Raw genomic sequence first — 14,993 nt, 5'->3', positions numbered from 1 at the left:
ATAACAGAACTGAGTACACCTGCAGTGTTTCATATGGGAAGGCTGCTTTCCAACTGCCTCATTCCACTAGAACTGCATAAAGAAAAGGTCATCCTGGGACACCTGTGCTCAACCTATCTTGTAGTGAAATATTACAGCAGGGACTAACCTTTAAATTAAAAGTTATTTAAACTTTTAAAAATTGTCACCTCACCTAGGGAAAAGAGGAGCTTCATGCCTCTTTCCCGTGCCATTTTTGCCAGCAGAAATGGCCACTAGGGGGTGTTTGCCCCTTCCTCTAGCTGCACAGATCCATTCCCAAGGTGAAAATGTAGCAGGAAGGATGGAGCCCCTCCTTCCTCTTTGTGCCATTTGGCTGCATGTGGGGCAAAAAAGATATTTTAAAAGGTCTTTAAAGGTTAGTCCCCACTCTAACCTTTGACTGTGAGTTGGGTCAAGCACCCATCTCTTGACTTGTGTCTAAAGTATTTTGGCCCACATTTCGCTGCTTTCACTCCAGATGTACAAGCATACCTATCAACCAACACACTTTACATTAAAGCAAGGGATAAATACAAGAGAAGGACCAAAAGGAACTTGGGGAATCGGGGAGTCCAAGACATATTGCCACTGCTTGAATGGCCTTGTTAACATGACTGTTGGCATTGGCTACAGCTGAATGTGTCTAAAGGGGAGAGGAATGCAACAGCAAACAGAGGCAAATATTCTAGGGTGAAAAGAGAGAAAGAAAGCTGGTTGTGACAGCAGATAGCCTTACTATTGATGGTCCAGTCCAGCTTCTTCTAGGATGCCAGCACTGATGCTCACCAACACAGCCCTCCTCAAAACAGAACCACTTATGGAGAATCTCACGCTGGCTGAAAATTAAGGCCAATTTAAGGCATATTAAGGCATATAGCACAGCATTTCTATCATTGGAGAACATTTTTGCTAGCTTTGTCTTAATTGTGAGTCTCATCATGTAAATAATGGTTGAAGTTCTTTGGTGGATATAGGTATTTTTAAAGTTTTAAACCCAACCTAACTTTGGTTTGATGTATGTTATATTATAAATGGCTCAGATCAAATAAAAATTATGGACGAAGCTGTTTTATAGAACATTTAATGTAGATGAAGGGAAGGTGAAAAGTGGGTGGAGTGAGAACTAAACAGAAGATCGTGTATCACATACATTAAATCCATTCAGTTTCTGCATAGATAAGTGTTAGGAACTTCTGAGGGTGAGTCAATTTTAACCATTTCTTCTTTGTTGTCGAACTTTCTCCCTGTTTACATGAAGAGTGTACACGGTGCCATGAAGCTGGACCTCAGCTATCTGAGGTGGAGAAAGCTTTTGAAAGGGGCTGGCAGAGAGTTGTTTTTTATGCTGTCCCTTAATTCAGCCTTTCAGAGGAATGTGTTTAAGCCCACACCTGAGCATTTTTTTTAATTACTATACACTTTGGGTTGGGTTCCCATGATTTTTGTGGGCGGTAGTTGGAGGGGGAGGTGGGAAAGTTGTGCTTTCTGTCTACAAAGATTTCCACTGGATGTTTTACTGTTCAGGCTGGCTTGGGGGGGGGTTACAATCCCCAATAGCTGCAATGTTTTAAATAGTGGAGTGAATTTGGTTCTTTTCTTTTATTTTCTAGATATCAATGAATGTGTGATATTTGGTATCTGCTCCCAACTCTGTACCAATATAAAAGGATCATACAAATGTACATGCGAAAAAAACTATAAAGAAAGGAATAACAGCTGCATTGCAAAAGGTAAGCCCAGAAAAATAACGGCTGATATCATGGAACATACTGGGCCTGATCCCACCCCACATGGAAGTATAATTTTCACTCACAGCAAAATTCTCAGAATATTCCGTTCAGCTCCATGTCTGTCCTTACTCTGATACACAGCTTATTAAAGCCAGGGATGTTTGTAAGACTATTTTAGTCGGTGTATTTTGCTTTAACTGGCCAAGGGCCATAAATAAACTATCTATCTATCTACCAGGGATGTTTGAACATGTCCCCTATTTTACTTCGTATGTTTCCACTGAGCCTCTTTTGTTTCACCTATTTTTATTGCTACTTCTCGCTTGGCTTGAAAACCCCATGGCGTTGCCATGTGTCAGTTGTGACTTAATGGTGCTTCACACACACACACACACATTTTTATTGTTAGCATTCTCACTTTGTTTCTTTCACACCGTTTAATACCATTTTATACAATGTACACTATTTGTATGCAATAGAAGGGGAAACGACTAAAATGTGCATAAATATGAGGAAATTCGGCACAAAGTAACAGGAAGTGGAATGAATATAAAAGAAGGTAGGTTTAAACTAGCATTGTTAAGGGAAATTATCTTAAATTACCCTTTACCCAATTTCTCCCTGAAAGGGTATCCATTTATTTTCCTCTTTTTAGGATTTTGGAGTCTGTTTCAAATCAATTCTGTTTTGATCAAAAGAGAAATTCAAAGAGAGGAGGGGCAGGAAGGGAGGTTTTGCAGAATTTCAGAATTTTACTCTGCAGAGGCACAGAGGCAGGCAGTGTCTTCCCAAACCTTCCTACCATCCTGCCAGTTTTCCACCCTGTGGTGTGTCGCATCAAAAAACCCTGCAACACCTAAATTTACAGAAGGATGCACAGAGCATCACTATGTACTGTATCAGAAAAATATAGAGAGAAATGGAAGAGGAATTGCTTTTCTTAAAGTGAATAAGAGGGATCAGTGGCCATAGCTAGAACAGTGAATTTCAGAAAAAGAAATTCCACTCCCCATAATAACTCTAGTTGAAACAGTGAGGGTTAAAAATTTGGTGGCAGCCCTCCTAGATGTAGTGCACCAGGGACTTCAATGGAATGGGAGATCCATGCATACATTCTATATCTCCATCTTATCCTTCTTTGTACATGAGGAAGATTTTATAGTCTAAATCCTGAGCAACTTGCTCAGCTTTACATTTTTCTACCATCTAGTGAGATTTTAAAGATATGCTGTCTCATTAAAAGCCCATTCCTGAGCTTTTGGTGGCCGAGGACAGCGTTCCCCGGCTGCTTTTCACCCCATTAGGAACAGTGAGGCTGCACCTGCTAAAAAGCAGGCACAACCTCGCTCCTCTCCCCGTCAGCATACCCAGGGCGAAAGGGGACAGGAAACTGCCTACAGGCAGCTCTGCCCCGTGGCACACCCCAGGAACACCCCCCGGGATGCCAGAACACCCCCAGAATGCCAGCATGGGTCTTTACTCTGGTGGGATGCCAGCAGAAGGCCAAGCCGGTGTTCCAGGGTGGTGCTGCTGCTGCGGCATTCCTGGGAGACCGGCATCTGGGCCTCCTTGCCAGCGTTGGGGCCACTTATGATGGTGTAAGTATCCCAGACACTGTCATGGGGGGTCCCAATGCTGGCACAGCCCCTTCCTGGTGTCCTGAGGACTTTTGTCCTCAAAAGTCAGGAATGCACGGTAAAGCTCTTTCCTAGAAATAGTTCAGATGCTTCATCTGAAAAGGAGCTCAAATTTAATTTTGGTGGATGCTGTCCTAATTTCTGCTCAAGGAACTAGTAATTTAAGATAACAAAAACGTTGTAAAATACTGTGAACTGTAAATGAGTCCTGGCCTACAATTTACATTGCTTATTTGTCCATTTGGGTTTTTTTTTTGTTTGTTTGTTTGTTTTAAACCTCTTGAATAGCTCTTTGGGGTCAAAAGTTACCGTTCCACTCAGGGAAAGGGCTGTTTTATATCTCATGCTAAAGCACTGTATGAGGAAAAAAATGAAGCTGAATCAAAAGACATTCTTTTGCTCGCACGAGACGTGCAACCTCTTGAGAAAGTGGATACATAATTACTGTTACTGAGTGTACACATTACAGTATTGCTTGATCTCTAGCACAAGCATTTCCAGAAAAGCATTAGAAACTATATTCCTTCCTTCATGGTTCTTTGGCTCGATCTAATCCACACAATTAAAGATAAATTATTATATTGCTGAGAATTAGTATACATTACTGGAATGTCACTGTGGTTGTCATAGATCACGAGCTAATATTCAAAATCCCTTGCTAAAAGCTGATAGAATTTTTATAATGTCTGCTCTTATCAAGAAGACACTGCTCTTGTGGTAAATTTTGGATGTAACATATTAACTGAATGCTATATTCATACTTAATTCTAATAAATCGGTAAATGCTGCATAGAGAATGAGCATTTTTAAAAATAGAACAAACATTGACAGGCTTGCAAGTGATGAGGTTTTATAATGCGAGTAGTCAAAAGCTTAACATATTCCTTATTCACCTACAAATGGGACACTTGTGTGTTAGACTAAATCAACACTAAATTGAAATTTGCTTAAAGACAGACTATTAATTTACTGGATTTTATTTCATGCTATACTCAATTTGGGAATTTTCTTGACACGGTCTCACTAGCTTAAGTCTATATACCCAAGATTAAATTGTGTGGAGGGGGTGGGGCAAGTGTGACAGCAGCTTATAGAAATAAATTCTCCAAATAAATATGAGCATTTAATATACATTAAAAACATTGATTCTTAGTAGCTGAAATTTACTTTATTTTTGTATTTCATTACAATAATCTCCAGGCTCTGAAGATCAAGTTCTCTACATTGCTAATGACACTGATATCCTGGGTTTTATATATCCATTCAACTACAGTGATGTTCATCAACAGATTACACACATTGAACATAATTCAAGAATAACTGGAATGGATCTATATTATCAAGGAGAAATGATTATTTGGAGTACTCAGTTTAATCCCGGAGGAATTTTCTATAAAAAGTTTAATCAGGGAGAAAGAAGACAAAGAAGTAGTGGTGTGATAGTAAGTAAACTGGAAGATTATGTTTGTTGGGCTTGGTTTTATGTATAACAATTTTAACATTTTGCCGGCTTGATGGGGGAGGGGTAGCAATGACTCCTGCACACACCCTGCTCCTCTCCAGTTTGCCACTTCAGCACCTGAGCAGGAGCAGAAAGCCGTGGCTTATGCTCCTCCTGCCCTCTGCCTTCTTGCACAGCAGCAGCAGCCAGTGTATTAGAGCTTTTCCTGTGCACATACAGACAACGCTCTTATTTGGGGGGGATTTAATGCCCCCATTCATTTTCTAATGTTCTCAGTTGTTTCCGCATCCTGGAGGGTACCAATCCACGGATATAACTATCCTCAGATGGGGGCCACACTTGACTATTAATATATGATTAGTGCCTAGCTATAGGTAAAGGTAGTCCCTTGTGCAAGCACCAGGTCATTACTGACCCATGGGGTGACGTCACATCCTGACTGCATTTACTAGGCAGACTTTGTTTACGGGGTGGTTTGCCAGTGCCTTCCCCAGTCATCTTCCCTTTACCCCCAGCAAGCTGGGTACTCATTTTACCGACCTCAGAAGGATGGAAGGCTGACTCAACCTTGAGCCGGCTACCTGAAACCGCCTTCCATCGAGATTGAACTCAGGTCATGAGCAGAGCTTTGACTGCAGTACTGCAGTTTACCACTCTGCGCCATGGGGCAGTACAGGGATCTTATTTCATTGACTTTTGGATTCTGTAACTTCCACTGGACACTCTAATCCTGCTGTTTGCAGTAGTACAAACCAATACTGGGACTGACATGGTTACTATTGGCCTGTGACTGTTTGGTGTATTGAATCTGCATAGCTGACACTAAGAAAAACAGCTGTGTCTGAAGCAATTTTCCGTTGGCGCCAGCGAAACTCACTCCAAAATGGATATGTTCAGGCTTTAATGGTGGACCACTATTCTACAATGAAGATCTTCAGCTTTGTTGGCTTGAGAAAAGAACTGTATATAAAGAAGAGAATTTACTCAGAATATCAGTGTAGTCATCTGAAGCAGAAGATAATTAAAGCAACCGTTACATGCTAGATCTAGGATGCCCAGTTTATTTGGGTACCATGTGTATTTCATGCTTATTGGAACACACAGTCATTTCTTTATGCTTCTTCATTCTGCTTTAAACAAAGACATGTTTTGGCAGTTTCTATCCTGTGGCAGTATCCAACAGGAGTAATCTAATAGGCACTTAAAACCTTTGTGGGTAAAGAGTTGCCCAAGCAGCTTTTATGAAATGGAAAAAACTCAGAAATGAATCCAAATTAAACTCTTATACATTTTTTTAAGTTTGTCATTATGGAATTGGACTCTTTACAGGATGTAAAAAGAAATTTCAAACCTAGGTGTGATGATTGTCACAAAAAATCTCTGAGGACTGTTTATTATTTCATGCCATTTTCCACCGCTTGGACAATGAGTAGTATCTGGATGCCTGTCAACTCAATGTATATAAGCAATGGTAGCATAAGACTGTCACACATCTAACTACTCAAAAGTGACATTGGTGTGTGTATGTCAAGAGTCAGGCCTTAATATTGTCGTGGGTAAAAAATTGTCCCTAAAGCTTGCCTAAGCAGCTTTAGTGAAATGGAGGAATCTCAGAAAATGGAAAGAAGCATAAGCAATAACATGTAAAAGGAAGGGAGTATAAAAAAGATCCTTCGAGCTAATGTGCATTTCAAAGAAACTTTTCCACACCTGCCCCAGAAATTGCCAGTATCCTGAACTGTCAGGATGCTGGGGTACTTTCTTCACATTCTTGCATCAAAGGTTTCTTCAGAATACTCATGTTTTTGAACCTACTAACTATTCTTAGATTTCTTTCCTGGAATCTCAGCCAGATTCTTTCATCTCTATAACTGATTCTTTGAATTTCTTTATTATTATTTTTTACATCACAGCAAGTATGGTCTAGAGTGTTTTTGAAATTTATTGTCATAATGCTAAGTAGTAATTTTCAAAATCTGTAGAATAACTATTGTGTATTGCGGAAAGGGAAAAAAAATATAAACTCTGATCCTTGGCCAAAGATTTTCTACCACTTGGGCATAGTATTAGTCTTTTTCTGAAAATGTAAATGTAGGCCACAGAGGGTCCACAGCAGGGCATCCCAAGGTCTGTCAAAGTGGCTTATTACCCCACTGTCAGTGCAGATGATCACCAATATTAAGCTGTAGAGAAATGGATTAGGAATTTGTGAGACCATTGGTTCAGAATACTGCGGCTCTGTTGTGTTTGTTCACATAAAGATAAAGCGTTAACTCTTCTATAATTGCATCCTTAAATAAAACTAAGCTTTCTCCCTCCCAGATATAATGAGTCAGGTGAAATCATACCCTATACACTTCATATCCTACCATCTGGAGACTAAGCGCGCATTCCTGGGAGGGGGTGAGCGAAGCTCCATAGGAGCCAGCGTGGCCCCACACCGGCCCCACACCGCCCTCCCGGCTGGCACACACACCGGCACCTGGGAGCCCCAGAGCTGTTCCAGCCTCCACTGGCAGTGCAGCCATGCCGGGAAGGAAACCTGGAAGACGCAACAAGTACCAGCATTGGAGAGCCATTCACAGGGCGTTCCAGGGGGCAGAGCTGATGTTAGCTTCCAACCCCCTTTCACCCCAGGAACGCCCCCTCAATCTGCAGCGTGTATTCACCACCTTTTTTGGTGGCGCAGCCTTGCTTTTTTGCAATGGGGCATTTTCCCCCCGTTTCCCATTCATCCTCTGACCTATCATGCTGAAGTATAAAGCACACAGATTTTTGCCAACTCTTGAAACACATGTCGCAAATGCTATATTTCAAACATTCCTTTGAACATATTAAATGTATTAAAATTCTAGTTTACATGAAAAAGTTCACAAACTGTGTCAAAAGAAATGGATACTATTGTGAGTTTAAAATGTTTGTATTTTCTCCTAGTGCCCAGAATTCAAAAGACCCAGAGATATTGCAGTGGACTGGATAGCTGGAAACATTTATTGGACTGATCATTCAAGAATGCACTGGTTCAGTTATTACACAACTCACTGGACAAGTTTAAGATATTCCATAAATGTAGGACAGATAAATGGACCAAACTGCACAAGGCTCCTTACAAATATGGCAGGAGAACCATATGCAATTGCTGTAAATCCTCCCAAAGGGTAGGTTGCTATGAAAACATTTTATCATACCCATTCTTTTTTTTTATGTACTGTGTTTAAAACTTTTATTTATTATATGCCATAGTTGTGTGTGTTATGTGCCGTCAAATCACTTCAGACCTATGGCAACCATATGAATTAATGACCACCAAAATGTCCTATCATTGACAGCCTTTCACAGATCCTGCAAACTGAAAGCCTTGGCTGTGTTATTGAGTCAATCCAACTTGTGTTAGGTCTTTCTCTTTTCCTACTGCCTTCAACTTTTTCTAGCATTAATGTTTTTGTCAATGATACAATAGTTAGCTATAGAAAATTTACATGACTACAGAAATTTTGGTAGTCCTAATAATATTTCCTTGCAGTAAGCCCCATTGAGTAGACCTGAGTAGGATTGTTCTCTTAGGGCTCATTCCTGAGCTTCAGCGCTGATATGGCTTAGGAGGCGGTGTGACCCTGCTGCCAGCCAGCATGACCCCACAGCCAGCATAAGTGCCTCTTATTCTGTGATAAGAGGCACTTACACTGGCGGCGGGGTCAGTTCTGTCAGCGCCTGAGTGCCGCAGAGCTGCATGCCGCTCCCCCGGCGGAGCCTCTCTGGGACATAAATCCCGAAAGAGACATGTGGCACCAGTGTGTGTGTGTGGGGGGGGGACGTTCCTGGGGCGGAGCTGACATTTGTTAGCTTCCACAGCCCCTCCAGTCTGGGAATGCCCCCTCCAGGAACAGCAATGCTGCGCCAGGTTTTTCCTGGTGCAGCCTTGCTGTTCGCAATGGGGGAAAATGCCCCATTTTTATTTATTTTTAATTAAAAGAGGCTTTTTGAAGCCTGTTGGAAGCCGGGGAACCTCTTTGGAGCTCAGGAATGGGCTGTTAGTGTTTATTTAACTTTATTTGTAATGATCAGAAGTGGATAAATAATTCTTACATATCTGTCTACATGTATAGTATGTATATACACACTACTAAGATGTATTTTCCACACTCACATATGTCATCATTCCCCAGCATGGTTCCCACAGGCACCATGGGCACCCATAGATATGTTTCTTTGTACTTGCTCACTGTCCTGCTTCCTGGCCTCAGTCCTACCACACTCCTTCCTTATTCCTTTCCCAGTTCTAATCTTCTCTGTAGCTTCCTTTGCCCCATTTTCTACTCTTTCTGTTGTCACCTTTCACATTTCTTGGAGAGGTTGCAGTGGTGGTGATGGGATTGGCTGGAGGGGAATGGGGGAGAAGCTTTGCCTATTGAATCTGCTCTCCCAGCACTGCATTAGAAGAAGAAAAATCTGGAAACACAACTGGGGTCTTTCCCCCCTTCCCGATCCAACAGCAGAACTGGGACTGGAATGAGGCTGAGTTTTAGTAGGCAAAACCGAGTGGGGTAGAACTAAACCCCCTCTTCCCTCTCCACATAGCCCTACCCAAATTTCAGCTTCACACAACTGTAATTTAGCTTTAATAAACGTTTCTCTTCTCGCCATAACTCCCTGCACATTTCCAAGCTACTCCTGAGGCCCAAAGAAATCTCAAGAACAAGTTGGGATATGACATGGTGAAATGCAACCAAAAGTGGGAATCAGCTATACCCCCAACACCACTTCTAGCATGAGGTCTTCCACAATTGATATATGAGGTTTGGCAACTTGTACTGATTTCCCATTTGGGCTACATTCCTCTTGCATTGCCTCCTACATCCCTAAAGACCAACACCCCCACCCCCAAGCAGCTCTGGTGCCAAGAGGGTTGATGCAGCAAGAATCCCTTCTATGACCTCTGTTTACGGTGTGATAGATCCAGTCAGAGGATACAGTTCTGATTCAGTGGGACGAATGCTTGCGAATTTTCATCAGCTTCCTCCTATATTTGTTATCATGTAACTTATCAGTAAATTATTTGTATCTGAAATTTTCAGCATGATGTACTGGACAGTCATTGGAGATCATTCTCACATAGAGGAAGCAGCAATGGATGGCACTTTGAGAAGGATATTAGTGCAAAAGAATTTACAAAGACCTACAGGTACAGAAACCTTTATCTTCTCCTTTTTTTCTTAGTGAAATATTCCAAATACTGATTCGTTTTTTTAATTTGATTTTTACACATACATTATATTTTTTCATGCATTGCATCTCTGTGTGTGTTATATATCGTGTATCTGAAAATCTATTTTTTTATTTTTAAATATTCTTAGGAGTATTAAATGAGATTATAACCAATAAAATTCTAACAGCTAAGAATATTTGAGTCATTCTGGGGTACATTTGTGAAGCTAGTAAAGACACTAAGGTGATGAAATATAGGAAAGTTTTTTCATTTCCCCCCTATAAATGAAGCTCGTATGTATCTATTTCAGCTAACTGTTATGCTGTTTCCAACTTCCTTCCCCCCAAGTCCCTGATCAATTTTGTTCTTTCTGAAGAATATTTTTGTAGCTATATATAACTTGCAATATTTGATTTTTTTAAATTTACACATTACCTCAACAGAAAGAAAACACTTTCCTTCATTCTTATAAAATGACAAATTATTTCAGCAGCAACAGAAAATTAAATCATTTATTGGTTTATATGTTTTACCATCCACAGCTATTAACCTGACTCCAATAATCAAATTAATCATTTAAACATTCCTTACTAAAATATGGGCTGCTGGGTTTAACTGTAGTGTCATTGCCTACAGGCTGGTGAAACACAGTGCTTTTTGGTTTTTCTGGCTATTTGACTTCGCAGAACTTAAGTGCTTAGCCTAGATGTTTTAATACAAATGTTTTAATTAAAATATCAGCTTTCCAAAGAAATGGTACTGTGTGTGCATCAGCAAATATTTCCACATATTTACCGATAAGGGTGCTGTTGGAAGTTGGAAAAGGAAATTGAAACAAGTATAGAGCCAAGAATCTGGCACTTAACCTAGAGAGTCACCACATTCCCCCATTTATCAAGAAACCTCATTGAAATTTCATAGAAGGGGTGAAATGTTGGTTAGAAAATCATTTTCACATAAGAAAATTGCTAAGGGAGATACAGTAAAGGTTGAGTCAGCAAGTAATATGTGAACTGAAGTTATAAAATAAGAACATAAGAAAACCCATGCTGGGTCAGACCAAAGCACATCAAGTCCAACAGTCTGTTCACACAGGTGCCTCTAGAAAACCCACAAACAAGACAACTGCAGCAGCACCATCCTGCCTGTGTTCCACAGCACCTAATATAATAAGCATGCTCCTCTGATCCTGGAGAGAATAGGTATGCATCATGACTAGTGTTCATTTTGACTAGTAGCCATGGATAGCCCTATCCTTGGCTACTATTCAAACTGAATAAAAGTCATGATGCGTACCTATTAGGTGACTTTTGTCCAATACTACTATTATTTTGATGGTTAGCATGTGCATATGGTGGTGTTTGTTACATGATATTATATATGGGGAACACAGAGACATTCTTGCTCTCTAAGAAGATGAATTGCTTAATTTTGAAGTATAGAAAAGAGGCATTACTTTTAAAAGGACTGTGGTTCCTTCTCTGGCAAGTTTAGGTTACAGAACTTAGGTACCTGGTGTTGGGCAAAAACCTTTCTTTGACTCTAGAGAGATGCTGTAACTCAAGAGTACTGTGTTAAATGGACTTGATATAAAGCAATTTCATGTGTTCATATATATGTTCAAGCCAATGTAAGAAGAAAATTCATTGCATCCCTCTGAATTCTTCCTACTCGCTTCATGAAGTGAACAAACAAAAAATGGCACAGGGAAATACCTGTTCCTAACATCCTATATTAGAACTGTGAGCAATATTGATATTATGTTTCAAACTTGTCTATATAAGTTCTGCAATAACTGATGGATCAACATTAATAACCATGGTATAGCATTTTGATTATGCACACATGAGATACTCTTTCTGCTACAGTCCTTCTTATATCCCTCTATCATAATTTAACCATATTACATTTCAAAGTGCTAGAATGACCATTACAGTGACAACATGCTGGTTTTTCTGGGACTTTACAAATAGGAAATAGGCTTGTAATTTTATCCTAGAAAATTAGAGGTAGTTTGTTCAGGTCCTCTTGTTCACTTAATGATTTATCAGAAACTACAGACTAGCATAGAAGTAAACAGAATCATGCTGTTGTGCAAAAGCCCAAATTAATCAACCTTAAAGCAGCTCTGAAAACTACACCATTGCCTGATTGTGGAGGAGTGCACATGTGCTTTTTTCAGAATTTTTTTCATAATAAATATCTTGAAAAAAATATTTTATTTTTACAGGTCTTGTGGTTGATCATTTCAGTCAACGCTTGTTCTGGGCTGATTTTGAATTATCTGTAATTGGAAGTGTTCTTTTTGATGGCTCTGATTTGGTCATATGTGTCAGCAGTAAACAAGGTATGCATACTTCTGAGGAAAGCTACCATAGGCCCATCATTTCTATAATGTTCCTAAAGATTAGTAGTTCCCTAAAGATTAACATGGGGATTTCTACTTTGAAGATTATTTTGAATTGTAAAATTATATAAATCTGAGAAACATACTCTACAGCAACAAAAATCAGGAACCCATACATTTTGCACAGAAGTAATTCATATTCTGCAGCAAATCAGGTTCTGTATGTTTTATTTTACAGATAACTGCAGAATTTGGTTTTCTACTTGAAGAATGCATTTTATCTGTGCAGAATAAAAATTGAATTTTCTTTTTTAGGATCACACCAGTCTTAAAATATACTTGTGTTCATAAGAATCAGAATTTTGAGTAGTATGGACAAAAAATGAAAAAGGGTTAGTCTAAAGTGATTTCTGGTTTAATGTGTGGCTTCTCCGGTATACATTTGCTGTAGTTTCATGTATCATAGAAGTATAGGAAGATATTTAAACTTTCTTTTTAGTATCATACTACTCTTTAAAACTTTAAGATAACTATGTATACAGTTTTATACACAATCTAGTTGACAGCCAGTGATGTGATCCTTAGAGTGCCTTACTGGAAATGGGGAGATTTGGGTTCAAACAACCATTCTGCCATGAAATCACTGAGTGACCTTGGGCCAATCACTCTCTTTTAGCCTGATCTATCTCATACAATGGTTGTGAGGATTAAAAAGAGAAGGGGGAAACGGGGACACCCCCTGAGTCCCTTAGAGGAAAGGCAAAATAAAAATATAATTATAAAATATAATTACACTGGGAGGTGCCCATAGCAAACCTGAAAACTCAGTCCTAGAGAAAGCTGATAGGATGTGTTGGGTCTTCCCATTTTTCTCCCTTGACACAAGGACATATGGGGTCCTAACAATGTAATACTATGCACAGCAGACTAGCCTCATTGATTTCATACTTAGACTGCAGTACCTCTGCATAGGATTGAATTGTAAAACACCAAAGTCTGTATGATAAATTTCCATTTCTCAGTGATCTGTTATCAGTGTCCTACTGTCAAAAATAGCCTTCTCAAGACAGTGAGGAACATTTTCTCATTGAAATTGTAAACAGAAGACTGTAGAATGTGTGTACTGTGTGTTCTGCTATTTTTCTATATCTACTGTAGAAGAGAATACATTACTCAACAAAACTCTGGAATGTTTTGGCAGATAAGCAGGGTGGGCATTCATTGTCTGTAGCTTAGCATGTAGCTTCTCTCAATGGATTATCAACCACATAGGTGCCATAGCTTGAGTACTTAAGACTGAGCACGTGTAGCGGGGACCCACACACCTCAAAGACACCTAAATTATTATTGTAGACACTTTGAAGAAGGCCAGCTTATATGCTTGTCACCAAGAGTAGCATTAAATTGTTAACAAGCATATACTGTTATTTGTTGATATTTAATTAAATCATGATAGTATCTGAAATGAGTTTCTGTATTTTTATTATTATTATTCAAGGATTACTTCATCCTCATAGAATTGATATTTTTGAGAATTACATATACGGAGCAGGACCTAAAAATGGTGCATTTAGAATACAAAAATTTGGCCATGGCTCTGTAGAATATCTGAATTTGGAGACTGAAAAGACAAAAAGTGCCTTGATTACACATCGTTACAAACAAGCATACTGTGAGTATATTTTGCTACTCTCAATAAAATGTTCGTTGTGTTGTTAAAACCAAAGGGAGCAAATACAAAACAAATATTTAGCACAATCAAATCCTCCCCCCTTCCCGTAGCATAAACATCATCAAGTAGGTGATGTGAAAGACCTCTGCCTGAGACCCTGAGAGCCGCTGCTGGTCTGAGTAGACAATACTGACTTAGATGGACCTAGGGTCTGATTGAGTATAAGGCAGCTTCAGGTGTTCAAGTTTTGATCCAGGACCCTTGGATGGATCAGGGTTGCTGCATCTACAGGAGGCATAGATGCATCTTCTGTTGGAAGTGAAGGCCAGAAGTGCTTGGAATGGTGCAGGAGACAAGGAAAGGAATCCACTTTGCTCTGTAGGAAACTAGAGTTGCCAGCTCCAGGTTGGGAAATACCTGGATATTTGGGGGGGGTGGAGCCTGGGAAGGGAGGGGGTTGGGGAGGGGAGGGACTTCAGTGGGGTATAATCCCATAGAGGCCACCTTCCAAAGAGGCCATTTTCTCCAGATGAACTATCTCTGTCACCTGGAGATCATTTGTAATCCCAGGAGAGCTTCTGCCACCACCTGGAGATTGGCAACCTTATGGGGAATCCCTTGTGTGTATGCAAGCTTGTGTCCGTTGTCTGTTCTTGTTCTTTTTAGAAAAGTGGGGGAAAATATTTCATGAAAAAGCTGTACAGTCTCCTTGCAGTAATAAAACAGCTGCCATCTTTCTGCTTAATAAGATCCTAAATGCAATTTAGGAATCCTCATAAAGAGATACCTGCACACCTTCACAACTGATAATTAATTGGCTTTGTTATGTTGTAATAGTTATAATTCTATTGCTGGGCATGTTTGAGAAATGTTGCATTTAATTATGAGATAATCTTAGTTTTGGACTGGCTGTGTTCT

General features: G+C 39.8%; 1 protein-coding gene across 1 annotated transcript in view; it reads left to right on the top strand.

Moving 5' to 3' along the window:
- The window catches only part of LRP1B (LDL receptor related protein 1B), a 566,614-nt gene that overhangs the window by 495,771 nt on the left and 55,850 nt on the right, over positions 1–14,993 (top strand). The window contains exons 75-80 of the mRNA XM_056861170.1: positions 1,632–1,751; positions 4,589–4,830; positions 7,785–8,008; positions 9,926–10,032; positions 12,287–12,403; positions 13,902–14,075. Of these exons, the coding sequence (XP_056717148.1) occupies positions 1,632–1,751; positions 4,589–4,830; positions 7,785–8,008; positions 9,926–10,032; positions 12,287–12,403; positions 13,902–14,075 (984 nt within the window). The remainder of the gene's footprint in view (positions 1–1,631; positions 1,752–4,588; positions 4,831–7,784; positions 8,009–9,925; positions 10,033–12,286; positions 12,404–13,901; positions 14,076–14,993) is intronic.

Source organism: Euleptes europaea, chromosome 15 (assembly GCF_029931775.1).
Source record: "Euleptes europaea isolate rEulEur1 chromosome 15, rEulEur1.hap1, whole genome shotgun sequence".
Lineage (NCBI taxonomy): Eukaryota > Metazoa > Chordata > Lepidosauria > Squamata > Sphaerodactylidae > Euleptes > Euleptes europaea.
Note: the sequence above shows the minus strand (reverse complement) of the source record. Positions and strands in the feature narration are given on the sequence as shown.